The following is a 27,713-nucleotide window of genomic DNA, read 5'->3' on the forward strand; positions in this document are numbered from 1 at the left end:
TGATACCACGTGAGCTAGGGCTGTTTGTAAACAAAGTGCATTCAACAGAATTCTATAGAGGAAGAAAATATGCAACAAGTTTTATTCAGCTTAAGTCCACCAGCACAAAGATTACAGGAAATAGAAAGTGCATTAATAAAAGCTAGTATTTACCAAAAAGAAAATATATTATTGATTCAAAATATTTTACAGTTGAATGATGCAATAACTTATTCTGGGCACCTACTGATTAAGAGAAAGATCAAGAAAATGGCTGCTTCACAAGTAAATCTAACTTCCCAGTTAAAGTCTGAGAGTTTAGTAGAGATCACTGAGTCCAGCAGTCTTCCTTGCTTTCTGCATTAATGCTCTCAGCTGGAACTGCTTGCGAGACAGAAGACGTACATGCTGCAAAGAAATAAGAAGAGCTGGCTGGTAAAAATGGTAACTCCATAGCGATCCAAGTTTTGAAAGCATGACTCAATGAAATGTCTGTTTTGGGGAATATTAAATGTGTTGGTTCATTAAATGGCTTTTTCTTGGCTTAGAATGACTTGCTACCATATACAATCACTATGGTGTATTTTTATAATTTTAATAATCAGATCCTCACATTCCTATCAGAGAAGTCATACGTATTCTAAGGTGAATCAAAGACAAATACAATTCCCATAGTATCATTTCCTTTAATAGAAGCTAAACAGAATTAGCAAGCTACATAAAAACAAAGTATGTCTCTACTTAGGACACCGTCCACTGAATGTTTAAAGCAAACCTGAAGTGGTAATGAGGTGGAATCTCACCTATTAGAAAGGGACCTGACTGGCAACTCTGGTTACCACTCTTGGCCAGGGGACCAAGTGAAGAGTGTTACACTTCGACACACTGATCCTTTCATATCCAATGGCTACACTAGTTACTAGGACACTTTATGAAGTTCTAGTCTCCATGTTAAGTGTTCTTAATAAATTCAAAAGTTCAAAATAGAAATAGATATGAAAGAAAACTCTAAGCATTAAGAAAAACAAAAGGAATAAGTGACCTAAGCTCTCTACTAAAGGCACAAAATGCACGGGCTTCTCAAGAACAGCTCTTCTTTTTCTTCTGTGAGCCTAACACTCCAGTGCCTGCTGCAAGAATGGCATCAACACACTGCAAGTGGAAAGATGACAGTTCTCTAGTCACCTTTAAAATTGGTTTCTCCACAATCAGTAGCTCAGACCAAAGGAAAGTGTACATTGACACTAATAGTAAATAACCTCTATATATCTATAATGCTTTTAAATTAGCCCATCCTAATCCTGATATTCTTCTTTTGAGACTCATGTTTCAACCTATATGCACTTATTGTATTTCTTCAGCGAGGACATCATTAACATCAAAAAGCTGAACGTAAGAGTTCAAAGTACTTACACACATTTAAAGTGCACATATTAAGAATATCTCAAGAAGCCTACCTTTAAAAAGACATCTAGATCTATCACTCCACGCCTCAATGCTTCCCCAAGATAAAAGATGGTGTCTTCAATTGCATTTTCCTCTGCATACAAGTTCAGGATCTGCTTGTAAAGTGGTGCCGTAGGAATGATAACTTCATCTATGTCGTTATTTTCTGATTGACTTTCCATTTTCTCCAAGGCAGAACTGAGCTCCTCATCCTTCTTTTTGAGAAGCTCAATGTTCTTGTCAACTTCAGCCTAAAAACATTGAAGATGTTTATTTCTTAACTCTCAAGAGCTGAATACCTGCTTCTGCCAAGATGACTTTAGATCTATGAAGAGTTTTAGAAACACTATTTGATTCTTTTTACTTCTGTATTCACCTTCATCATGACTTTCGTAAAAGAACGAGCTAGCAACTTACAGATTTGAGATTCTACCATCAAAAAAGTAAATGCTCTTTTAGATTATAAGGCCAATCTATTGCCATTTACAATTTTAAAGAAGGCATGCTAGCAGTCTGAGTATTTTGAAGACACCACATAAGGAAGAACGATGGTTTAAACTAACTAAAGTAATAAAAGCAAAGCGGAAAAAAAAGGGTTTCTTTTGAGGTGTATGTTTTGGAGCAAGAAGTCCTAACTGATTTAGTCATGTCTTATATGGAAGGCAGCTCGTACATTTCTGCCTTTTTGTCACATATCAACAGCCCTATTATGTCCCTCATTTCCCCAATTACACGCTGCATTTACTGTGGTCACATCGTGGATTTACACGACACAATGGTACTTCCTGTTCTTTGTTCCTCATTCATAATTGCAAATAGTCACTTAAAAAAAAGAAACACACAGAATTTGAACATGAAACTGATTGTTTCAGAAACTGGTTATCAGTCCCAAAACCTTACCCCAAGCAGTAATGCAAGGAGCAGACACAGGATGTGGAAGTTAGGCCTTCATGAAAAAAACTCTGCAGCCATTTCTGAGCACGAGGAATAGCAAAGGTTCTTGTTTAGAAAAAATCTGAAGTTACAAAGGAAGCTGTGACTAAAATCAGTGTGTCTGCAGTATGACACTGAAATGTTCTCCATCACTACTGTCACGCACTATTAGCTAGAAAATGACAAAGTGAGTAAGTACTCCTATACCACTTATCATCTGGGGAGGGGAAAGCACTGATGCTGTTCCCCTGCTACTAACAGTAACATTTCTAAGACATCAGACAGTGCATCTTAGGATCACTGGGATTTCCATCTTTCATCTGTGTAAACACACGCACCTCAATTTGGAAAGAAAATACACACTTCAAAAGCAATACACTCTCATGCTGATACAGATCAGCGTTTCAACTCAGCTTACCACTTCTTGATCCAGACGAGTTACCATCTCTTCCAGTTTCTGGTGTCCTTTCTTCAGGTCCTCTTCCGTGCGCTTCAAGGCATTGAGTTCAGCCTGAGCACGATCCATTTCTTCTTTCATCCGCCATCTCAGTTTATCACTGACTGCTGAAATAAGGGAAGCTCTAATGGTGTCTTCACTGATTGTTCCATCTCTACTGGGTCCTGTGCAAGAAAATTCACCAGCACACAATTAACTCTCAGTTCTGCACCAGCCTCAGTACAAAGCCAGTTTGGAAAGAGCAGTGTACACAAAACTTCAACAAGACCACACACCTCAGAGAATCCTTATAACATCCAAGGAATTTTTTGGATCTCCACTGCTGAACAGAACAACACTGCATAAATCCATCTTTATTCCCTACGCCTCTTATATTATTCCTATATGCTTTCTAGCACACAAAGCTTACATAAAGCCATGTATTTGGGAAAATAAATCTATGCAACTGATAAGAGTTACTATGAGAAAATTTACATTGTGCTTACTAACCATCAATTTCTTCTGAAAATTAAGGAAGCATCACATGTTGACAATTACTAATGTTACTACTTCTTACATACAAATTGTACCAGCACATGTATAATTTCACCAGCACGTGTAATTTCTTAAAGCTAAAATGAACTACTACTGAGAAAAGAGACTGAATAAATAAAGTACTGCAAAGATAGGCTCATGAAAATACAAATGGCACAAGAGTTGACCTGCTCTACAGTGCTGGCTTAAGCAGTTCAACCTGCTGCCAGTCAACATGACCATTTTTAGCATTTGGTCAAATATCAGAATCAGCAGCAGAAGCTGTCAAACTGCACCACACATACAAACTCAAGAATTTAGCACCACTACTTCTTATGGAAAGGAGTAAAGAACAGCATTTTGTGCACTGGCAAGTAAAACTTAAATCAAGCCAGACTTAACCATGAGGGACAAAGCGTTCATTCACAGTTTAGGACTGTAACTGTAAGGCAGCCAATTGTAAACATACATCTTCCTAATCCAAACAAAAAGGTCTGATTTCACTTTAAGAACAGCATTAGCATGAATTCAGCTACTGTTTAATTTATCTAATGAATTATTCTCTATGCCAGAACCATCAATCAATTCTACTCCTTTTTGTCCTCCCCAGTCTCTCTCACTCTTGGATATTTTATGCAAAGTTCACTTCGTCATTAAAGCAGGACAGAAAAAAATCACAACACAACTAATGATTAAAGTTCACATGTAAGTGCCGACAGACCAGAAAAAGGTCTTTGCACACGGATCATCAGTTAGATTTTATATATCTTCCTAAAGAGCATGAACCCTTAGCATTTTCTGCCACTTCCATAATTAGTGCAGCTTGGGGAAGACTTTATGGCAGAGAGCCAGTAAATCCAGAGAGCACTGAAACCCTTAACCTTTACCAGGCAGAGTCTGGTTTCAGAACTGACCTTAGAGAATCAGACTCTTATCTGAATCAGATCATTAGTGGCACACAACCGAACTGAATGAGAAAAAAAAACTATTTGAAAAAATAATTTAAAAACTGAAGCAAGTCTGAGTATTTTTGTCCAACTCAAAATAAGCTCACTGAAGGAAACACTCCGGCACCATATATACAGCTTTGCAAGTTGTAGCTCCCTGTAAGCTCCCAGTAAACTGGCACAGTAAACCATAGTTCAACAGTGGGGAAAAAAAAATCTGAATAGGAAAGAAACATTTGCAGTCTCTAGGAAAATAAGTTCACTGTAAATACACTGGATGACTATAGAGGCATCTCCACATTTCATCTGGTGTGGGATAAACCACAGTCATGCACCTGCTACATCTTAGTTAGCTGCATCTAGTGAATCTGACTTGTGTTAAATTGCTACTACAAAATCTGGCATTACAACATGGTACCAGATGACCTAACAGAGGACTTCTGAAGTATTCTGTAATATCTGGCATATACTCCACCCCTCTTCATCTTCACTGAGAATGAAAAGGAAGAAAATAAATGAAATGTGACATCTATTTTAAATTAACTCTTTACACACAAAAGCAAAACAGGATTTGTTTTCAGAGAGAGACATTGTGGAAAGCCAATGTTCCCTAGAAAGGTTCCCAACACTTTTCTGTATGTCTGACAATGAGAGCCAGCATGGATTATCAATCCTCAAGGACCCAACGACCCACAACAGTGAGCAATACTTGGCTTTCTTGTAGGTTGTGTGGTAGCCACAACTCATGTCAGAGTGGAAATGACAGCTGAAACGACTTTCAGAGAACGCTTCTGTAATACACAAATCTGAAAGAACATGGACATGAAGGATGGGATCAGGCACAAAAAATAAGAATGATCATTTCCTGTAGTTTCCAAATTCTGTAACACAACAATTCCTCAAGTATTGTTAAGAGTAAAACTAAAACATTCACCTTTCTTTGCCAATCTATGAACTTGCTTTGTTCCCAAGGCAAACTAAAGCTTCAAGGGGGAAGAGCATATATAAATAACTGGGAGTTCACACATGAAATTACAAACCTGTGAATACTCTTTTAAATTACAGAGCAAGAGATTATAAACACGTTATACTCTGAAAAAAGACACAAATGTCTGTGTCCTTACCATGCAACTGTTTCAAAAGGACTGTCCAATTGCAAAGTTATGCACCTTCCTACTAGAGAACACTTTCCAGTGGTTCCCTATCCATCACACATACCCATATTAGAAATGAGACAGAGCAGAATCACAGAATGGCCAGGATTGGAAGGGACCTCAAGGATCATGAATCTCCAACCCCCTGCCACATGCAGAGCCACCAACCTCCCCATTTAATATTAGACCAGGCTGCCCAGGGCCCCATCCAACCTGGCCTTGAACACCTCCAGGGACGGGGCATCCACAACCTCTGTGGGCAGCCTGTTCCAGCACCTCACCACTCTCTGTAAAGAACTTTCCCCTGACATCCAACCTAAATCTTCCCTCCCTCAACTTAAAACCATTTCCCCTTGTCCTGCTGTTACCAACCCTTTTAAAGAGTTGATTCCCCTCCTGTTTGTAGGCTCCCTTTAAGTACTGAAATGCTGCAGTGAGGTCACCCTGCAGCCTTCTTTTCTCCAGGCTGAACAAGCCCAGCTCCCAGAGCCTGTCTTCTTAGGGGAGGTGCTCCAGTCCCTGATCATCTTTGTGGCCCCTCCTCTGGACCCTCTCCAACAGCTCCCTGTCTTTCTTGTACTGGGGGCTCCAGACCTGGATGCAGTACTCCAGATGGGGCCTCACAAGAGCAGAGTAGAGGGGGACGATCACCTCCTGGCCACCCCAGAAACAATGCTAGTGTATTTTGCTAGTACAGGATGACTGAGCAGCAGAATGGGAAAATATGAATCAATGCTCTTGGTTTCACTGCTGACAGGAGGTAAGAAGAAAGTAAAACAAGGAGCAACAGCAAAGAGGCAGAAAACAATAGACTTAGATAAAAGGCCTACCAAATACGCACTGAAAATCTCAGCTTCAGGCCTTTCAAAATAAATAAAGTATAAATAATGAGTAAATAAAGCAAGTCCCATAGACAATTAAGCGAAGACAAAAGCATTTTAAAAAGCAAGACAACAAAGAGCAGTACAGACAATCAAAAGACACCTACAGTTTAAGAGTGAAAGGAAAAAAAACCCTTCGGTTGCTTATATACACTGTTTTTCAACATATTCATAGAGCAGACAGTGCACTGCACATAATCAGGAATTTTATGTGTTCCTGAGTGAAAAAAATACGAAGAACATAAGAAGTGTCTTCTTCTGGGTAACATCTTCTTCCCCATAAAAAAAAAAATAAAAAAAAAAAAATCAATATTTTGGAAGGCTGGATTTAAGAACAATAAATTCCTTTTCTCACTGGTGCTCTTTATGCATCAATTACAGTGGGAAGCTTTGCTTTGATGAAATAGTTACTCACCAACAGTAGTCACAGGGGGCTGAGAAGGATAGTATGGAACGTTAGTGGTAGGTGGGAATGGAACACCAGCTGGGTAAGGATAGTTCGGGAAGCTGCTTTGACAAAGAAACACAGGCTGAAGTTATTTAATTACCAGTAAAACTTGATCCATGTCACCATGTTAAATATTTATTCATATCATGTTTAAACTACAGGCCGAATTACACTCTTTTCCTGTCCCCATTAACATCTCTCACAACTTGTAGTTCTGATACAATGTATGCTGATATCATTTTAACTGAAGCCCTACCTACTTATTTGCTGGTCAATCACATAGATCATTCCAAATTCTCAACAGGCTGCCTTTCAATATCTAAAATGCCCTCCTAAAACCCAGAAGTACCCAAACCAAATTTTACAGGAGACTTTGATTGAAGTGCTTCAAGTAAAAGAGAACATGCTGCATGCAGAACACACCACGAGCACTTCCAATAGGTACACTTAGGAGGAAAATGTCTGCCACACGACCTCTCTTTTTTTTCACTCCTTAAAGCATGCTCCCAGTGCTTACAGTTCCTTTGCTTTTCAATACCACAGTGTTATGTACTACAGCAACTCCTCATATTATCCTAACAGAATCAGGACATTAGGATGTCCATAATTAAAAAAAAAAGGTATAAACTAGAAAACAGGCAGCATTTATTTGTCAAGAAAGAATGCTATTTGCTAAGAAAGAACGCTAATAGTGAGTGGCAGAGCTGATGCACAAGCTGCTCCTCTTCCAGTTTCCAAAGAACACTGCAGAAAGCAACAGTTTATTTCAAACTATAATTGAAGTCACTACTATATTTCTGAGGAGTTAGTTCTGTTGGACTCATTTTCAGTTTTTAATCTCTGTGAAACAAGACCTAGCACTGCAAGAACAAAACACATCAAGGTTCATCTTAATCCAGTAGCTGCTTTGTTCAATTATTTGAGTTGCTCATGACCCAACCAATGCTATCAATGCTGTTAAGAAAAAAAAAAAAACAACAACTTTTAGGAATGTGTATCTTTCTACAGCATATGAACACAACTACCTTATAAAACTAATTATGTAAGTGAACCAAGAGAACATGCAGGAATTAGGTAATCATTCTTCAAAACATAATTGTCACCCAGCTGTATGATAACTGAAGTAACCAACACTAAGAAAATGAAATCTTCCCAAACTTTCTCTTGGTCCTTAACAAAGAGTTCAGTCCTCTCTTCTACACAAACAGCTATCATGATAATTACATGATAAATACCAAGATCCAAATCCATGGTAATAAATAAATAAATAAATGGAACAGAAATAAGACTAGATTCTGTTCAGTGAAGCCCCCCGTTATGTCAGTGATGATGAAAAGTGCTCAAAGTGGCTCTTACCTTGGGTTTGTAGTGCTTCCTGGTGGATAGGGAGATATTCCTGGCATGCCAGGCACGTAGGAAGCTAAATAAAAGAATGATTTTATGTATTTCTGCTTTTCAGAATTTTACCACATACAAAGATCACACCAGTGAGAAGCATTACGCTGTGATACTATGCTTCTCAAAATACTGAACAATATTTATTAAGATATGAATTTGAAAGAGCAGTAACTGTACTGAGTAAAGTATGCCTGCTTAAGGAAAAGTATCTGCAGGAAGGGAACTCAAACAGGAGGCACGTAAAAGATGACAGACGTGACTCTGTTTTTAGATAATAGCTGAGAAAAATAACCTTCCCAATGAGCCACTGTTCTCTACTCTGCTCATTAAATAACAAGCACATCATTTAAGTAGCTTCAGAATAGACAAGGGTAACAGTCAGTTAGCTGTTTAACAACCCAGTGTTATTCAGTGATTTCTTCCATTTAGAAATCTAAATAGTTCTAAAAAACTTTTACCAACAAACATGCCTTAGCAATTTTATGTTTCTTCTTAGAAAGCTGACAATTCTATTATAAAAATTGCATTTTCAATGTATTTATTGCTGATTAGTAGTAATTATAGGAGCATTACATCAAATACAGGTGTTTTTTTTTTTTCCCCCTTTTTCTTATTTTTGTTGAAGTCTCCCTAGCTATTTTCACCTTCTAAAACTGCAAATGATTCAGGGTTTTTATTTCTCAAAGTGCACCTAGAACTTCAGACAAACTGCCTATAAAATAGATTTTTAAAAAAGACTACACTAGTAAAACTAAGTAGCTATTAATCATGTAAAATCCAGAAACACTGTTTGTAAAGTTACTTCCAATACACCAGCCTTCAATGACTACAAAAGAACAAAGCAGTGATGTTTCAGCTGATGATCCTCATCTTCCTTAAAGCACCATACAGGTCACAGTCCCCACCAAAACTATACTTGTAGTGACACCTGCTGTTCTTGGAAAACTCAACAGCTTGTTCATTGAATCACCTGGTGCTCTTACAACACCAGACAAGCCATAAAGCCCCACACACTTACCTTTAGCCAATTATCTCTACCGGTCCCATTTAGTTACTCCTCTTTGGTCCCATTTGGTTATTTGTTTGTGGCTCTCCCTCGCCAATACAAGCATTAATTTTGCCCCCACCTCCACACAAATTCTTCCAGTAGTTCAAGTACAGCACAAGTGAACTACTTGTGAATATCCATCAACGTAGAAAGCCATTTTAGGATGATATTTATCAACCACTGAGGCAGAAAGCCTTTGGTACACACTCTGGAGAGTGAGGATTTGTACAAATCAGCAGCCCAGAGCACTTACTGGTTGGTGGGCCAGTTGCCTGGTACGGTGGGTAGCTGGCTGAAACAGTGGGCCGAGAAAAGACTGGAGGCTCCTCAGCAAACACCACAATCATAACTTGAATCAGTTCCAGCAGGTCTGACTGGGGCTGCAAGGATACACACATCACAAGTTGGTGCCATCTGCTAACAGCTGGTTTTACTGACTGTAACAACAAAATGGGACCATTCCACACGCACACATATACGTGTATTTATCACTATTACGCAAACGCTGAACTACCACTCACGCTTATTACATTTATTCCTCCCAATCACTTTTGATAGAACTAAGCCAATACTACAGTTACGGCCCCGTCAGTACATTTCATCCTTTTTGAAAGTTCACATTTTAGTTAAAATGTCTGAGGCCTGCACTGCTGGATTTAGTTATTAATAAATACACTCAAAGCCCCAGCAAAGTCTACCTGAAGCAGTCATACAGCACTTCATCTTAATCTGAGATCAATTTCAGCCCAGAGATGCGTCAAAGAATTTGTAGTTCACCTTCAGTAAACATTCTGGTCTCACAGTAAATATTCTTGTCTTCAGGTCAGCTCCCTACTAGGCAGGGAAGCCTATGCTGCACTGTTCAATCAGACGGGCTGTCACTAAAGGCACAATTAACCAGACAACAAAACCCACAGCATTCTGAATGTTAAGATATTAAAAATAACAAGCAGTTGTTTCAAAGGAAAAAAAAATCTGGATTAATATTTCAGAAAAAGAGTTATTTTTCTTGTTACAGATGGTACAACTATCTGAAAAAAAGAAATTAAAAGAGTAAATTAACAAGCTGAATTTCCCTCTACTTACGTATTTCCACTCATGCAGGTAAGGAAGGTATATCTTTCCATTAGCATCAACATGCTTCCCAGTTTTTATTGTCATTGAGCTAGTGGGTTTAACAAAACAGATTGGGGGATTGAAAGGGTAGGTGTCCAGCAGCCACAAGCAAATGGGGATATTGTATATGTTACCTAGAAAGATGATTTGAAAGATTTTAGGAGTGCTGTCCTTTTATATTCAGATGTTTAAAGTACCAAAAAGAGTACTGAAATATAAACAGAAATTAGAGAGCTACACAAGCACAGAGCAGCAGTGATATGCACTACAGTTTGGTTCCATAACAAAACCAGAAACAAATATTTAAAATATGACACCATGACAAGTAAAAGCTTTCACAAAAATGGTGATCACTGAAGTAGTGTAACTGAAGCATTACAAATATACACAGCTTCTCACGTGATTCCGCAGAATAAATATAACAAGCAATAAATATAACAAGCATAACAGTGACTATATTAATAATAAAGGCATACCTCTGTAAGGCACAGGAATGGTTCCACTGAGGCTCATCAACTCTCTAGATGAACCGTCGTTAAAAACTGAAAGGGAGCAGAGGGCATTTTGAACACAAACCTACTTGCTGTGTCAATCCCTGTTCAGGTGATAGCCTGTCTACTTGTTAATGTACATTTTCAGAAGTCACGTGTGAACACACGTACACATACACAGATACACACTGTATCAACACAGCTTGAGAAGTTCTGCTCTTGCACATCCCCCTGGCAAATGGTTGCCTATAGTCAGATAACTCCTTATGAATAACATATTCCTGAGAGATGGTTTACTAATTATCGACAAACTACCTTTACTGCAAATAAAACTGCTTCCTTCTTTACAGCTGAAGCAACACATGAATTTTCTCATTTCACCCTACCAACCAGCTGCTGTTGGCTCTGTGCTCAAATCTTTCAAGGCAGCTTTGGAAGACACAGGTAACAGAAATGAGCTTCTTGCTACAGCTCAATGCTATTCTTAATTCTTAATCTTCATTCAAACTTGCATACTTTAAAGCACTGTCACAACTGTTCATTTTTAGTGAAGTATTTTCATTAATTTACAATACTTTTAAAACAGACAGAACTGTACATGTATCTTTGCAGCACAGCAAATCTGAACTGGTAAGGTATCAGCAATCTCCAGGGATCTCAGCAATAGGACATATCTGAGTGACCAAATAAAAGCTGAAGAGGTGGAAAAACATACCACCTCCTGGCACCTTTCTGTATTACTGAGTCTATTTCAGAAAATTAATGTCTGTTCCAGGAGAGTACTGACATCAAAGTTCAAAAAGAATAACTTTAAATTCTAAATTCTAGCTTTAACTCCCTATTCTCCACAAAAACTATCAGATACATCTTATACAATGAAAATCTGATAAGAAGAACTGGCTCAAAGCCTTACCATATGAATCCATAACAGGCTTGAGGTCCTTGTACTGAGAAATGACACTGTTTGTCTCTTGTATAGTTAGGTCTCTGTACTTGTACTGGAAAACAAAAGAGAAAAGAAGCCATTAGAGCCTAAAGATGCAGTGTAAATTGCTTTTTGTTTCACAGAATAGCCTCTGTTTATGGAAGTTACCCATGGGCATTCTTCAGCACTCTTACTTTGAGTGAGATTTTATTTTATTTTTTTTTTTTTTACATAATCAAACCAAACACTCCATTAACACCTTGAACAAGGTATTAGGATGTTTTCATTCTTAAATAAGAGTCCACAGATCAAGTTCTGGGGAAAGCTATCACATTTCATTCATATTCTGCCATAATCAACATTGCATTTTAAGCAAAGGCAAGAGTTGGGACACAGCATTTATCAGAAGTTAGTTACCAGCATCATGCAAGGCACACATTAGAAGAGGCCATGCTACAAAAACTGGTTTAATCCCCTTGCTTTTATCTCAGCACAGACCTGAAGTCTCAGAACTATGACCCACAGACAAAAGGAGATGCTCCTGGCTGGCAGAGAGCTGTTTCACCACATGGTGTGGATCTTCACCCTTGTGGCCTTTCTTTTCGCTAATAACCACTAAAACCTAACAGTGAAGCCCCTTGCCCACACTCAATGCATTTCCAAAGAAGGCAACCATCAGGTGGCTCAAGGAAGGGATGCTGTCTAGTCCACCAGCTGCCCTGCACAAGGTGATGCATGATACCTAACACTGCATGCCCTGCAAACAAAACAAATGAATTCCAACACTCTCCAAGAGCAGAGGAATGTAGATCATTACAAGACAATCTTTTTCTGGGTTCATTTAGCCAATAACTGAGGATGTATAAGAAATGTTAAAACCTCTTTGGAAAGAGCAACACCCTGGTGACTTCTATAAAGATAACTACAATTGATTCATTTAAACACAGTTTTTTTTCCTCCTGAAGCCTCAGACAGCAAACACACCTTCCCCATTTTACCTATCAGGAAACAGAGCAGAGAGACGAAGCTGTCCGGGATCAGCCAGCAGGCAGATGCTGATATTTGTGTTCACTCAGAGTAAGGCCTTTTGCTGTACACACACAGAGGGATTCCTACAGGAAGTACCACCAAGCTTCCCTCAATAGAACAGAGCACGTAGCTACTCGTGGAAAATGAAGGCAAGTGGTGAAATAGTAACTTCGTTTTTCCATCAGGTACAAAAAGCTCCCCCCACTTTTCACTGAGCTGACAGGAAGCCAGATGCCACTTGTGGTTTAAGAAGGGCACGAGGTGGAGTGGGAAAAGAAGGCACCGCACTGCCTTACCTCCTTATGGCATGTCGCACCTCAGCCACTCCTTTAGGGAAGCCGGGTGAGTACAAAGACGCACACCTGCTTACACCACGTTAGCGATCAGCATTCAGTCTCCAGCCGATGACAGAAGGACCAAGTGGAGGAAAGGACCTCCAACCGCGAGCAGCCCTTAGCCCGCCACAGCTCGCTTTTGGGAGGTACCAACAATACGACTGAACGGTAAGAAAGCAAACGCCCCCAAGCCAAAGCCACGGCTCCTCGCAGCTACCCGGCCACAGGGATTTTGGTTTCAATCTGCTGGACGAGGCCCGGTTTCCAGCTGACTAACAGCGTACCGCTATCGCACGGCTCGCACCGCCTCGATGACCAGCAGCCATTTACCTCACCGCGAGTTTTGTTTCCTCAAACGTCACCCATTAGAAAACAACACCCCCCTCCGCCGCCCCGCCGCAGCCCGTGCCCGCACTCCGCCTCCCGGCCGCGTCCGGCGGAGAGGGAAGGGCCTCTCGAGGCGCCAGGCCGCCGCCTACCTTGGCGAGCATTTTCTTCAGCTGGCTCTCCGAGAACGCCATGGCGGCGGCTGCCGCCCGCCCCCCCAACGCAGGCAGCGCCGCGCGCCCGCTTCCGCCTGGCACTGATGGCACTTCCGGGCGGGAACAGCGCCGCCCGGCAGCACGGCGCGGTACGACTACGGCCCTGCCCGCATGGGGCAGCGCCTCCCCTGGAGGCGGGACGAAGTGCCGGCTGCTGCTGCTGCTGCCAGCTCGTCAGTGATTAAAAAAGGGCGTGCGGCATTTGGGGACGAAAACCATTACCTAGAATCCCCAGCACGAACACCTGGACTGTTCACGCTGGGATAACAAACGGAGGAAAATAAACACACAAACCAACACAAGTCCGGCCCCAGCACTGGGCACTTGTTTAATGTAGTGTTTAAGTCACACAGCTGCTGTTAGCACCCATTCTGCCCCACCAGAAAGGAAACTTTAGCATTCACTGAAAACCCACCTGAATCACCCAATTACTATATATGTATATAGTAATATATATATTATATATATATATAATTACACTATTTTTACCGATATAAAATCCTGGTTTATGCAGCGCTGGCTCTTTGTAGATATAAGTGGAAGGCAGAAAGGAATAATCTTTGGCTCTGACAAGTATTCTACTTGTTCTCTGGAGGTTCCATTGCTATTTCAGAAGCCACAGTTCAGCACATGCCCAGGGAATGACAGGCTGATGCTGCACATAGCAGCACAGAGACCCATGCTGCTCTGGTTCTGCAGCCTGATGCTCAGCTATACCTGGGCTGAATGCAGTCTGCTCTCTCACCAGTGCAACCATCCCAGAGTTTAGAACACAGAAAGCTCTTCACCTTAAAAAAATACGTGCTTTTTCATCTAAGAATTTGCATCTTTTTCCATCGTGTCTTTGGCCTTCCTGTGGGATACAGATCCTGTTGCCTCCTCAAGGAGCTACCTTCTCCTCCTCAGTCGGGCAGCAAGTAGCTTTGGATCAGAGCTTGAACTCCAGCCACCTCCACGCTGCCCAATGGGCAGACCTCATTCCCTACCTGGTGCCCATTCTCACTTCTCCTTTCAGGAAGGGCACCCATTCTGATGCTGCATGGGACATACCAACACCTGCAGATACTTTGGTGCTCTGAACACCCTTAGAAAATAAGAGCTAACAAGTCACCCAATGACAGAGACTCAGATATCAGTAAATATACAACAGAAATTCATATGCAATACTTCATGCTTTCACATTTTCTTCCCCCATAGTAATATGCAAGAATAGAGTCCATAGACATTAGTCTGCCTGCAATAGGTTGCTGCCCTGCAACCATATTCTGGGCAAGCCCATACCAGCCCTCAGAAACCAGGAAGAGCTCTTGTTGGCTCTGCACACCAGAGCTTCCAAGGTGCTGGATAAGTTCTTGTCCTAGGCTGTGTCCTAATGAGGTGCACAGAGCTATGAAAAACCCAAGAATCAAGCCATCATTAGCAGCAAAAACAAAACAGAATACAAAGAAAAAGAACCAGGCAAATGTCACCTGATCTTAGATAAAGTATTCTTGCACTTCACTCTGCCCATTTTGGCTACCGAAAGTGCACTTTTCAAGTGGGACATTCCTACCGGGCAGTGCAGTATTAAATTATTTCAACCAACAGTAAGTAAGGAAAACACTTTTGAAAGCAAGTTAAAAAAAATTGTTTTGCATAGAAAAATGTATGCACCAAGCAACCCTTCCTGCCTAGCAAAGCTTCAACTTGTGTGAGCAGATGCTGTAGCTTCCTTTGTGCTTACAGTTTCAGCTGCTGCTGAAGGTCATGAATTGATCCTGCACTGCTTTGCAGTTTCTCTTGTACCAGCAGATCTTCTTCTAGTGTGATCGTTTCAATTACTCCACTGGTTCCAAGAACACATGGAAGGCTTAAGAATACTTCACTGTTTATACTGCAAAATCCCTAAAACACACAAAGAACACTGTCACACAAACACATATTTCTGCTCTGTTCTTACCTGAAAAGCATGAAGTAACTTTTTTAATTTTAACTAGGCAAGGACACTTCTTCACATGGCATGACTTTGTAAATCTCCAATTATTTTAGATTCTGTGCAACAGATTATAGCAACAGTGAAGTATTACTGCACAGGTAAAAGAAACTTTGGTGCCACAGGAATTATTTCCCAATGCAAAAAATATCAGACCTCTGCAATGCAGGCAAAGCTTATTCTACAACATACAGTTTAAGCAGTTTTCTGGGTAGAACAAGCAGTGTTACTTTTTGTATGATCAGTTCTCCTGAGACTGAGCAAAATGATTGTTACAATACAGCCAAATAAAACTGTCCAAGGAAAAATTTTCAAATACTGATCATGTATTCATTCTATAGAGACTTTCCCAAAGTTTCATCACTATAATTCACTAACAATATTGTCACACTATAATGGGACGATAATAGCAGGGTGGCAAAGTCTTTGGCTACAGCAAATGAAAATGGGCCCAAATGCCCATTTTCCATGGATACAGAAAGGAAGGAAAAGAGCTGCTTACAGAATCACAGAATCACAGAATCACCCGGGTTGGAAGGGACCTCAAGGATCATGTAGTTCCAACCCCCCTGCCTAGCAGGGCCACCAAACACACACATTCAGATCAGGTTGCCCAGGACCCCGTCCAACCTGGCCTTGAACACGTCCAAGGACGGGGCATCCACAACCTCCCTGGGCAGCCCGTTCCAGGGCCTAACCACTCTCCTTTGGAACGCCTCAGGTAGGAATCTCCAGCAAGAGATGCCCTCCCCTGCAGTGCCAACCCTTAAAAGAGGTCTGGGAAGGGGCAGATCCTGGCTCCACCCCTTCTGGTCACTTGGATACACTGCACACACGTGAGCTCCCCTGGGTTGGCCCTGCCTTCCCACCAGGTGCTCAATCACTGCTTCAAAATGTGACTTAGCATTTCCACTACAAGTACAGGTTTTGTTTCTTTATAGGAGCTGTATGTGAAATTTTACATTCTTAGTTACTCTACAGTTTAAGAAACGTGGCATTCCTCTACTTTTGTGTTTCATTTGTAGACAATTACAGACTTGACTTGAAAAAATGATGAAATTAGCTGTATATCTGTTATAATTGATAGAGTAAGAAGAGTTTTGTGCTCCATTTCTCTGCACTGAGAACTGTGAGGGGCATAGAAGCAGCCAATAATGGTTTCTATAACTTTTTTCCCTCCTCTGAAATGCCTTAAAACTTTAGTGAAGCCTCTTTGGATGAACTTAAAACTGTGGGCTAAACCTTGTATGACATTACATGTACCATAATCATCTAAAGAATGCAAAAGCAGATAAACCTTTCAAAGCCAGTCAAATAAAGTACTGGCAGGAAATGCATTTGATACTTTCCTAAGTGATACTGAACTTTTTTGGCCCCTGGAAAAATATACACCGAACACTTGGAAACTGTGACACATTTCTCTTCATTTGACAAACTGAGCTGCTCCTGGGGAGCTGGTCAGCAAACATGAACACATTTTCCCCCAAATGCTTCTATTTGTTTTGAAAACAATCTACTTCCAATGTTGGTTTCAGGTTAATGCAACAACTGATCCGTACTTCATCTAGACTGGAATTAAAAACTCCTGTTAGAAGACAGCAGTAACCATAATGCTACTTCCAAACAGCTGCTTTATGCAGCAGGTCTGTGCTGATACAAATTAACTGTCACATCCAGTGTAAATCACATAACTGTAGTGGCAACCAGAAGATATTAATAACACATTACCTTTGCAAGAGTGGATACAGAATGAACCTTCCTTTTATCTTTCAGGATACTGTCAGTTAAATCAGCAACTGAGAGCCCAACAGACCAGGACCTCTGACCTTTTCCCTTGAGAACTTCCACAGCTCTAAATAAACCAGGAAAAGGGGAAACATAGAATGTTTAGATTTTAATTAATCTTGTTTTGATTCATATGTTGAAACCTTATAGACAGGTAAGTCTACATAAGAAGATGATTCTTCATTCTGAAAAATTACATAAGAAAATAATGAACTGCTAAAAGAATGTCTTCATATATATTTTACCCAGAGTAGTAACAATTCTTTTTTCTGGCTAATTAAATCATGTAAATTGATCCAAATTTCTCCCTAGCTTTGAAGTTTACTGCTTTCACACAGTCTCTGAGAAGTGTGCTAGAAAGCTTGCCTCTTTTTTTCTTTTTAATGCATGTAATCTGTAATTGAACTGGCAACTCTGAAACTCTGGTGTATCTTCTGCCAAGCTCATCATCTCATCCTTAGGGATCACTGCGGGCAAAACATCGTTTAAAGCAGAAGAACATCAAGTGTATACACTTGCATGGAAATCAATGACACACACACCTATGGGCTCCAGGAAACTCAATGTGTGAACATTTCCCCCTGTTTGTAAGGAACTGAGGAAAAGAAAACAAAAAACCCCCAAAAACTGCAAACCAAGTGTTAAAGCATGTAGAAAAACGTGAAAGTTATTATAGAGTTACCTGTTAGCCACCTTTTCTCTGGAGTCATGAGCAGCAATTGTTTCTGTTTCATTTGTAACTGACTTAGAGCTGGTCCATGATGGTACTGGACAGAAACAAACACAGCATTAAGTGTACACCTAAGCAGCAACTAAAATAAGGATGAAAAAGGTTGGGGAGAGATAAAAAAAAGAATATTAATTAATTAACTAAAAAGGAAGCTTCCAAACCTCCCTTGCCTCATAACAAGCCAAACGTAGGGTCTCTAGATTGCAGAAATAAAATGATAGCAGCACTCTTCCCAAGACACTTGCTTAAAAATGAATTGCTATGCAAAAAATGTCCCATCGGCAGTAGCCTAACATATCTTACACCACACTTCCTTCCTCTTTCAATACCTCTAATCTGCATCACTGCACCAAATACAAAACATTTGAGGTTATATACGTATATTTTTTTAAACAGTGACAAATGCAAAACACTTTTGCAACAACTCCAGGCCTACAGGCTTGGGCACAGACCAGAATCTTATTCTTTAGAACCACTATTAGTAAAAATCACTACCCTGCTCATTACTACCTTTAGTACGTTTTTCAATCACTCTGTCATTAATACCATTAGTTAAGTACTGTCAGGACATTAAATACCCATAATGAGTATCACTTTACCTTTGTCTTCCCCTTGTTCACCAACAATCCAAGCATCTTTTCCCAGCGTCTCTGCTTGCAAAAGCTTTGTGAGTATGTACTGAAATCTCTCAGTATCCAGATTGCCACCTACTCCAATAACTCTGCTTTTGGGAAATGCACTCAGCTTCCATGATACGTATGTCATAATTTCAACTATATACGAAAGAGAAAAGATGTTGACAATAAAGGATCGATCAAAATTCAGCCCATTTGCAAACTGTTAGTCAGAGTTACGTAACTCCAGAGCAACTCATTTACTTTAGAAAAGGAAAAAGCATTTTTTGAGAATATTTCAGTTTATTTAAACCAAAACAGCAAGTCAGATGGGGAGATGACGAAGGAAACTCACAGCCCACATGAAGTTTTCAGAGAAGTCAAGTGAAACCTCAGGATGAGTCACTATGCTTCCCTTCACCACAAATCTCACATACTTCTAAATTTAATGCACTCAGTGGTTCCCTTCCCCGATCCCCATTTGGCAAGAACTCTTTTCCCCATTTCCACAGGTCTAAAATATAAGAAGGCTAAGAAGCACTTGAAAAACAGAAAAGGGCTAAGGATGCCTTCAGCCTGTTTAAAGGACAGATGGGTTCACGTGTACTTCTCTTGTAAGAGCATTTGCTTTTCTCTTTTCATAGTATTACTGAGCACACAGATTTAGACTTTTCCTTAAAATATAGCTGCAATATAGTCCACGAGTTTCATCACAGAACACACAACACATACGCACGTGCATCTACCCTTACTGCACAGGAGAAATGTAAAAAAACACTCACAGCTGACAAGACAACAGTCAATGGTTGCTAATCTTGTAGATACAGTGACATTTAAGCTACATACAGAAATATGCAGAAATACATACCTTTCAAACAAATCAAAGTACACTATTTTCTTTTATCTTGGTAACAGTTAAAAAAACACTGTGTCCTGCTCAGTGCTGTAAAGGAAAACATCTTTCAGAGTAGCAAGAATTTCTGACTAAGTGCATATTCGACAGCAATGTGTTTTTTAAACAGCCCAAAGAGAAGCCATCACAGGGACAGAACATCAGGTGAAGGGCCAACACACCTGGCTGAGAAGCAACAAGCAGCACAGAGTTCTGACTGTAGTGTGATATTGCTGGGATAATTCCTCTGAACAAATCCACGTTGCTCTGTATGACATCCAGGTACGTCTGAGCATTACCCAGAGAGTTCACTGTAAGCACCACAACTTTTGAATCAGTTGAAGTTGAAAAATCTGAAAATACAAAGAAAATGTGTTTTAAGAATGTGTGTAACTCTATCAAGTTTTAGGTGCAAAACCAAAACACTACTCTAAATGCTGAACTGCAACATCCAATTTAAGTTGAGGATTCTTTCCTTCCTATCTTGCCTCCAGCTCCCTGTCTGCAACGTGGAGCACTTCTGCAGCACCTGTAAACAGCTCTCCCACAGAGCTAGTTTTCCCACCTTCTAGTTGACAGACAGAAGAGAATGAAGCTTGGCCAAGATGACAGAGCACAGATCAGAAAACAGTTCTGACACAAGTTTCCCATCTTAATTTTCTCAGCAAGGGAGAAAAAAATACATTTGCGGAAAACATCCTTCATTTTTACTCCAACTTAAAAAAGAAAGGCAGAGACTTCATTTCAACAACATAGGAGCTTGCTATATCACAGCTAAATATAAATATTTAATACGTAATGACAAAAACAAACAGAAATTTGTGGCATGGTTACACAAGGAGAGCTTAGGAAAAGAATGCATAAGCATCACAATTTGCAAGATAAGATCAAAGGATGTAGAACAGGCAATGCCAGGTGGAAACAGAACAATCAAGTAGAATACCTGGTGGAATGGGAAACTGAGATAAACTACGTTAGAGGCACATGAAAGCCTCACTTCTTGTCTCGCAGAAGGTCTGAAGCATAAAAAAGCACCATGGACAAACAAGAAGTGAGGATGAAAAAGGTCATTCTACTCGCTTCCATCTTCTATTGTAGAAGAGCTTTTTTTTACCATCTCAGCCTCTGCAACTAAGCTTATCAGGGACTGTACTCATCACCACTAAGTATGGGGACATGATTATTGATTCTGCTGAACTGTACACTAGCAGCTAGTTGACAACCAGGTCACAGAATCATCTGGTCTGGAACAGACCTTCAAGACCACCAGGTCCAGCCATCCATCTGACCCAGAGTCCCATCACTAAAACATGTCCCTTAGTGACACATCCGCATGTCTTTTGAACGCTTCCAGGGATGGGTTAAGAATTAATTTCTTGAATACATAATGATAATGATTAAGAATTAACCACTGGTCATAAACTGATGTTTAACAAACATCAATTGAGGAAGGTAGTACTTTGAAACTCACATTATTTATCAGTCTTTCCAACACTGCTGTCACAGCTAGGTCTAATTCCCTACATACATACCTCTCCTCACCTTGCCCTCTCTGCAGCAGTGACATTGATGCACTAGATCGTTTTTCTACATTTCTGCATGTGTCCAAATTCAGAAAAAGCCTCTTAACCCAGAAGCAGGCTCAGATACTTCTAACTCTATCAACAACAAAGCCTGAAACAGAAGTATTTCAAGCTTTACTGAGTCCTCCCTTACCAATTTTTCCACAGGAAGATACAAAAAAGCAAGAAGCTATGAAAAGATAACACCCTTTTAGAAACATGCCTTGTATACTAGAGCTTCTATAGCACCCAGGGTGCCCTGTTCTCACTGAGACAAACACAGGCACACACACTACAGCATCAGCTCCCACTCTAGCAATGACAGCCAGCACCTTTGCTGATCTCTACGTTTGGCAAAGCAAAGATCTCCAAATCCATGGTTCCTCCTTTTGCTGCACCTTCAGAAAGATCCAGAAGAACCACCTTGTCAGCAACACCCTATATGAGTAAAAACAATACAGATCAACAATAAAACCTAACTTGTTCCTGCCAGTGGTGGGGAACTATAAAAACACATTTCTCCAGTTCAAAACAGTGTTTGTTGCACTGTGTGTACAGTAACTTCCAACAAGCCACAGCTTAGGCAACGAACTCTTAATTACGGATTTTCAAAATAAGTGCATTCCTAGTTTATCTGTCTGTATTTACAAAAGCAGAATGAGAAAGCATAGCAGAAACTAACATTTCTGTGTGTCCATAAATTAACAGGACAGAAGAGGCAAATGATATAGGCAGTGGCAACAATGTTAAAAGTGCTGAGCTACTTCTGTATCAGACACTAAGAACTAGACTGGAAGCCCCTGTATTAATTAATCAGGTGTACAGTGACTTACATTAATTACATACCTTTGCTGCAACCGCCAGCACACATGCAATGCCGAGATCTCCAGCTCCAACCACAGTAACTTTGTTAAAGCACCCTCCGTTTCTCACTCCACCCATTTTACTCTTTGATTTTATGTCAGTCTCTCCTACAGTTAAAAGGGAAACACAAACTTAAGTGCTGATCCATACTACATCAACACAGCTACTGATGCTTCACAAAGGGTCGCGTCACAAAACACAATCCTCTTCAAAACAGTGGTCAAGTCTGATAACGCAACAATTCTCATACTGAGCATAATTCATGGAGACTTGTAACAGAAATATGAAGATTAATTGGACATATGTATTGCATGCACAAAGATTCAGTTACTAACATTAGATAGGCATTTATATCGGGAGGAAGTTCTTTACAGAGAGAGTGGTGAGGTGCTGGAACAGCTGCCCAGAGAGGCTGTGGATGCCCCGTCCCTGGAGGTGTTCAAGGCCAGGTTGGATGGGGCTCTGGGCAGCCTGGTCTGGTATTAAATGGGGAGGTTGGTGGCCCTGCATGTGGCAGGGGGTGGTGGGCATTCATGATCCTTGAGGTCCCTTCCAACCCTGGCCATTCTGTGATCCTTATGATAGCAAGTAATAAATAAAACATACGTTGCCTTAGAACTACAAATATATGAAGACATCTGCACCTTCAGTAATCCTTGCGATGTAGGAGAGAAGTTCTGATTGCCTGTCTGCATCAGAAGATGACAGTGAATACAAAGGCAGCTCCTCCTCAAATTTTGCAATCATTTCCTTGATTAATCCAATGATAGTTGATTTAGGCTGAAATATAGGAAGAAGACAAAATGGTTGAGGAGCTCTTTCATATCGTTTGGTGCTTGGAGCTGTGAAATCAGTAGAAGTTAAAGCAATAAAAGCAATTCCCACCCATGGGAATTTCTATAATAATCAGGAAAAATACCTCTCATCATTTTTAGAAAACCAGCTTTCAGTAAATCACCACCGTGGGCCTGACAGTTGCATTTAAGTACGTTATGTAGATGGAGGACATAAAATCATTTAGAAACAGCAGTGGGTTTTCAATCTCCATCCATTCATAATGTTATAGTCAGAAGAGACATCCCCAAAAGATAGGAATTCCTGTGGAACTTAACTGGAGATACTCCATTTGTCAGGTATTATACTATTCATTATTCACTGCAATATGGGGGAAAAGAGCCAAAAGGCCCAAAAGTAACAGACAATCCCCCTATTTTTTTCCAGCTGAAAAGAGTTTTCCTATAATCTTCCTTGTAAACCCTTTGGATGGGCTGAAAGCTGTAATTTTATGAGGTGTAATATCACTTCTCTTAGCATAAGCATTCCATATTTAGCAAGCAATGCAAAATACAAAAAGCTCTAACCAGACCCACTGCTCTGCACTGCTCTCCATGTAGCATTGTTTATTATTCCCAGACATCTCCCTCCTCTTACATGGCTCCAGTTCTGCAGATAGGGCAAATAAATCCTGCCGTGAGCATCCACATGCTTCCCCACTGCAATGCCCATGTTGGCAGTCGGCTTCAGGAAGCAAATGGGAGGAGCAAAGGGATGAGAGTCCAAAATCCACAGACGAATGGGTATATTATAGGAGTTACCTGTTCAACATAAACCAAAAGCCATTACAAGCTTCCGCACTGAGAAGAAACACTAAGAAACAGGTCTGTGTGCATTTCATAATAACAAAGAGAAAAGAAGCCAGACAAATAAATGTCCTGATTTGCACTTAAAGCATTTATGTCACTTAGGCTGGTTGACAGAAGCAGACTTGTCTGGATCATCTTGGAGCATCACTGATGAGTTGTAATTAACACAGGAATCTTTCCTCTTGTTGTTTTTCCACTGGCATTTTATCAGCCAACATGACCAGTTCTATAGGCAAATAAACTTCTTGCTGCAATCTTTTATTTATTTTTATTTTTTAAGAACTCACGATAACCGATGCAAAGAGGGATCTATTAAGAGCTTTACCTCAGCTTCAAAGGCTTTAAGTTCAGAAATAAATACTTACTAGTTCTTTTTAAGCACTCTCCATACACGTGTAGGGCTTTCAAAATTCAAGCTATCTCCATTGGAACCAAAATGTTTGACTACACTGTCTCACGCTATGTGACTTTTTTAAAATAAAGTGTTTACTTGACTTGAATCATAGAATGGCTTGAGTTGGAAGAAAGCTTAGAAGTTGCCTGGTCCAACTCCTCTGCAATGACCAGAGACACCTACACTACATCAGGTGTTCAGAGCCCCATCCTGCCTGACCTTGACCTGTCTCATAGCACCTTATTTCAGTATCTCTATGTACATAAAGAATAGAAATGGCTTTTGCCAATTCAGGCAAAATCCTAAGCCACTTTTAATAAAGAAGCAGTTCAAAGAGCAGCACAGGTTATACCAAATCCCCAAAGGCACAATTTGCAGACCTGTATTCACATTCTCGAGTATTTGATCCTAGCGTGTGTAAATTAGCCCTGAGCACACCCAAAATGAGAAAGGATGCCTCATCTCATACATGTAAGCTTAGCACAGCCTCATCTAATAATTCAGAGGCGTAGCTGGCATGTTGGAATCTGCCGTTCCACTTCATTTACAGCACATTTAGGAGCAAGCTTAATTCCCACTAGTTGCTGGAAATGAGGTGCAGCACTCTCCCTTCTCCCCTTTTCTCCAGCCTGACTCCCAGAGGAGAAAGGCCACTGCTGCCACTTCAGCCATGCCTCTTTCTCAGGCTCTCCACAGTGTGTCGCTGGGATGCACAGCAGGTAAGGAAACTGTACACAGCAACTCCTACCATATTTCACCGGGACAGTGCCACTGAAATTCAGGAGGTCTTTCTGGGATCCATCCTTGAAGGCTGAAATTAAAAAAAACAAACAATCCTAATGCAGAATGACAACAATACGCTCCTAAGCACAGAATCACAGAATGGCCTGGGTTGAAAAGGACCACAATGCTCATCCAGGTCCAACCCCCTGCTATGTGCAGGGTCGCCAACCAGCAGACCAGGCTGCCCAGAGCCACATCCAGCCTGGCCTTGAATGCCTCCAGGGATGGAGCATCCACAGCCTCCTTGGGCAACCTGTTTCAGGGCTTCACCACCCTCTGTGTGAAAAACTTCCTCCTAAAATCTAACCGAAACCTCCCTTGCCTCAGTTTGACCATTCCCCCTTATCCAAATGTGTTCCTAGAAACCAGAAGCATCACTCTTGGCACAGACAGTACAGAATCCCACCCTGCCCCGCAGTCACTGGTGTTTCCCCACAGAGCCGGGCAGGCAAAAGCCCACTCTCCCCTCAGAGTAGCGCATCCCTCCTTACTGTAAGTGTTCATGGAGAAGGAGAAGTTCGGGTGCGCCCTGCTGACAGCCGTCACTTCCTCTACGGTCAGGTCTCTGAACTTGTACTGGGAGCGGGAGACAAAAACCCAGACAGAAACGTTTCGTCTCGGCGGCCCCGCCTTCCCCTTTCGCTTTTCCCAACCTAGGACCGCCGTAGCGCCGTGCCGAACCCCTCCCGGCCCCGCGCGCCCCGTCCCGCACCTTGCCCAGCTGCTTCCGCAGCGCCTCCGCCGAGAACGCCATGGCCGCGGCCTCCCAGGCGGCCCCGCGCCTCCAGCCCGCCCCGCCCCGTCCCGCCTCCTCCAGGCGCCGTGCGCCTTACGCGGCAGGGGAGCTCGTGGGTTTTGCTGGAAAGCCGAAGGTTCGCAATACGCCGTCGGTAGCGACTCACCTCAAGGCTGAGGGCTGGAGCACTGCTGAGGGGCTGGGCTACAGCTGCTGGCTGTTTTCTTTGAGGCTTGATAGAAAACGTGGCCAGTTAGCGGAGGAAATAAGCTGTGTTTTCTCACGTGCTAAGAGAGGGTAAAATAAAATGAGGAGCTCCTGCAACGCGGAGCACACAGCTTGCCAGTTTTACTCGGTGCTACACAAGAGGAAAATAGCATCTCCTCTGTCTTACAATGGCATCCTTTAGGTCTGACCCTCGGCTTAGCCTTGGGCATTCTGTATCTTTGTGCTAGCTCAGAGCACAGAGTTCTTGAGAACGTGAAACTACCCAATAAATTATTTCAGATAATTCCCCACGGCAGAAAAAAAACCATGCAGTAACACAAGCGGTCTGAATTAGGAGTAATGGAAGAGGAATTGCAAGTTACACATATTACGTGCTTTGTGCAAAATGCATGCTTCTGGAATGGACCCGAGTGAACTCTTGCAGATACTGGAGGTCCCCAAATAAATGAAGACCAAGTGGTGGGAGCAAAAGTTTCCTCACCAAACCCATCACGTTGGCTTTGGCTCTAGCAATATCACAGGTAAAACATTTAGCTCGCTGTCCACCTCTGTCATCGCCTAAGAGATGGTAGATACATGCCTTTCCTCAACTTAGGAACACAGAGAAACTGAGATGTTGCATTCAAGATATAAAAAAAACTTAATGAAATTGCATGTGGGAAAAGGATATACGTAAAAAAAAAGACCCTTACGAAGAACTGGACAGAGAAAATCTCCAAAGCAAATAAATCACCAGTTCAAGAAAGCCATCTAGCAGCTAACCTAACGGAGGTTAGGACCAAACCAGGGATACATTTCATTACCTCAGCAACCTCCTGTGTTTGATTTCATTCTACTCAGTACATTAAGCATGGTAGTTGAAGGTTTTTTGGATCCCCAGACGCGTGGAAAAAAAAAGATGAGTGATTCCATATGCACTTAAACTGGTAAGTAGAAGGCCATCTTTTGGATGACTGAACTGTAGTTCTGCCTTGTGGGATTAGGATGTTGTTTCAAATTCAAGCCACAACTAAAAGCTGCCCTCCAATAAGGAAAGATTTAAAAAAAAATATCTGAGTAAAATAGCTCTATTGCTTCCAGAGAGGGACAGCTTCATCGGCTGGATTATGCTAAATCAATGTAGAGTGACCTACCTATTTTGCCTACTTTGCTTTAAGATAACAACTTACTAGAACGTTGAAGGTGTATTAAAAATCTCAAGGGCGTTCCATTCAGGGTAAGATTTCATGCCTGCAAAACAAGGTGCTGGTTGGCCACTGATTAAACAACTAAGGGGCAATATAATGTTATTATTATATGGCTTTTTAAAAGCACAGAGTGCAAGCATCCATTTTTTTTTCAAGCAAAAGGAGGCAGATGGGCTTAATTTGAGGGAAGGTATTCATTTACCCATTTGGAATAGTTTGCAATGCTAGCTAACCAGAGCTAGCACTGGCACTGACCTCCAGCTGTCAAAGCAGTAAATGGTTTCATGGCAGACAGTGGTAGAAAAGGTGCAGGTTTTTCACATGGGAAGAAGAGAATCTGAGAGAGATGCTGCTCATGAAACTGCAAGATGAAACACCATATATTTCAGGTGGAAGAGATGAAAGGCAGCTTGTATACTTGTTTATACCATTTTTAAGTTCATGTTCCTCCAAATATATATTATATTAGAAGCCTAAACCGCAGGAGATGCCAATCAATTTCAGCTCCTTTTTGAATGCTTAAGGGACTCCATTAATTTTTTTCTTGCGTGCTGCATGGGAACAAGAGAACAGTTTTTCTTGGAGAACGTTCAGCCTAATGCTGTTTTATATAACAGCTCAGAAGAAAACAGCAGGAAAAAAAATGTCTTCTATAAAGTAGACCAATGAGATGTAGCAGTA

General features: G+C 41.1%; 1 protein-coding gene across 3 annotated transcripts; it reads right to left on the minus strand.

Moving 5' to 3' along the window:
- Positions 1–55: 55 nt before the first annotated feature.
- On the minus strand, positions 56–25,671 carry TSG101 (tumor susceptibility 101). Of its 3 annotated transcripts, XM_042813321.1 has the most exons (13): positions 25,594–25,671; positions 25,373–25,457; positions 24,847–24,909; positions 23,493–23,656; positions 22,706–22,841; positions 22,044–22,168; positions 21,530–21,635; positions 19,818–19,988; positions 18,729–18,902; positions 18,082–18,166; positions 17,343–17,466; positions 15,366–15,526; positions 11,732–11,809 (listed from the first exon to the last, which is right to left on the minus strand). In XM_042813321.1, exons 1-13 carry the CDS (start codon positions 25,633–25,635, stop codon positions 11,791–11,793), a joined length of 1,455 nt encoding a protein of 484 aa, XP_042669255.1. In that variant the 5' UTR covers positions 25,636–25,671; the 3' UTR covers positions 11,732–11,790. The 3 variants fall into 3 exon arrangements, with proteins under 3 accessions (XP_042669257.1, XP_042669256.1, XP_042669255.1); XM_042813323.1 differs by lacking the exons at positions 15,366–15,526; positions 17,343–17,466; positions 18,082–18,166; ... (7 more) ...; positions 25,373–25,457; positions 25,594–25,671 and adding exons at positions 56–387; positions 1,437–1,676; positions 2,777–2,979; ... (4 more) ...; positions 10,797–10,862; positions 13,580–13,685 and having other exon boundaries at positions 11,725–11,809; XM_042813322.1 differs by lacking the exons at positions 15,366–15,526; positions 17,343–17,466; positions 18,082–18,166; ... (7 more) ...; positions 25,373–25,457; positions 25,594–25,671 and adding exons at positions 56–387; positions 1,437–1,676; positions 2,777–2,979; ... (4 more) ...; positions 10,797–10,862; positions 13,580–13,685 and having other exon boundaries at positions 11,725–11,809.
- Between the last annotated feature and the right edge of the window lie 2,042 nt (positions 25,672–27,713).

Source organism: Centrocercus urophasianus, unplaced genomic scaffold (genome assembly GCF_019232065.1).
Source record: "Centrocercus urophasianus isolate 14NV4802_14NV808 unplaced genomic scaffold, USGS_Curo_1.0 seq_14, whole genome shotgun sequence".
Lineage (NCBI taxonomy): Eukaryota > Metazoa > Chordata > Aves > Galliformes > Phasianidae > Centrocercus > Centrocercus urophasianus.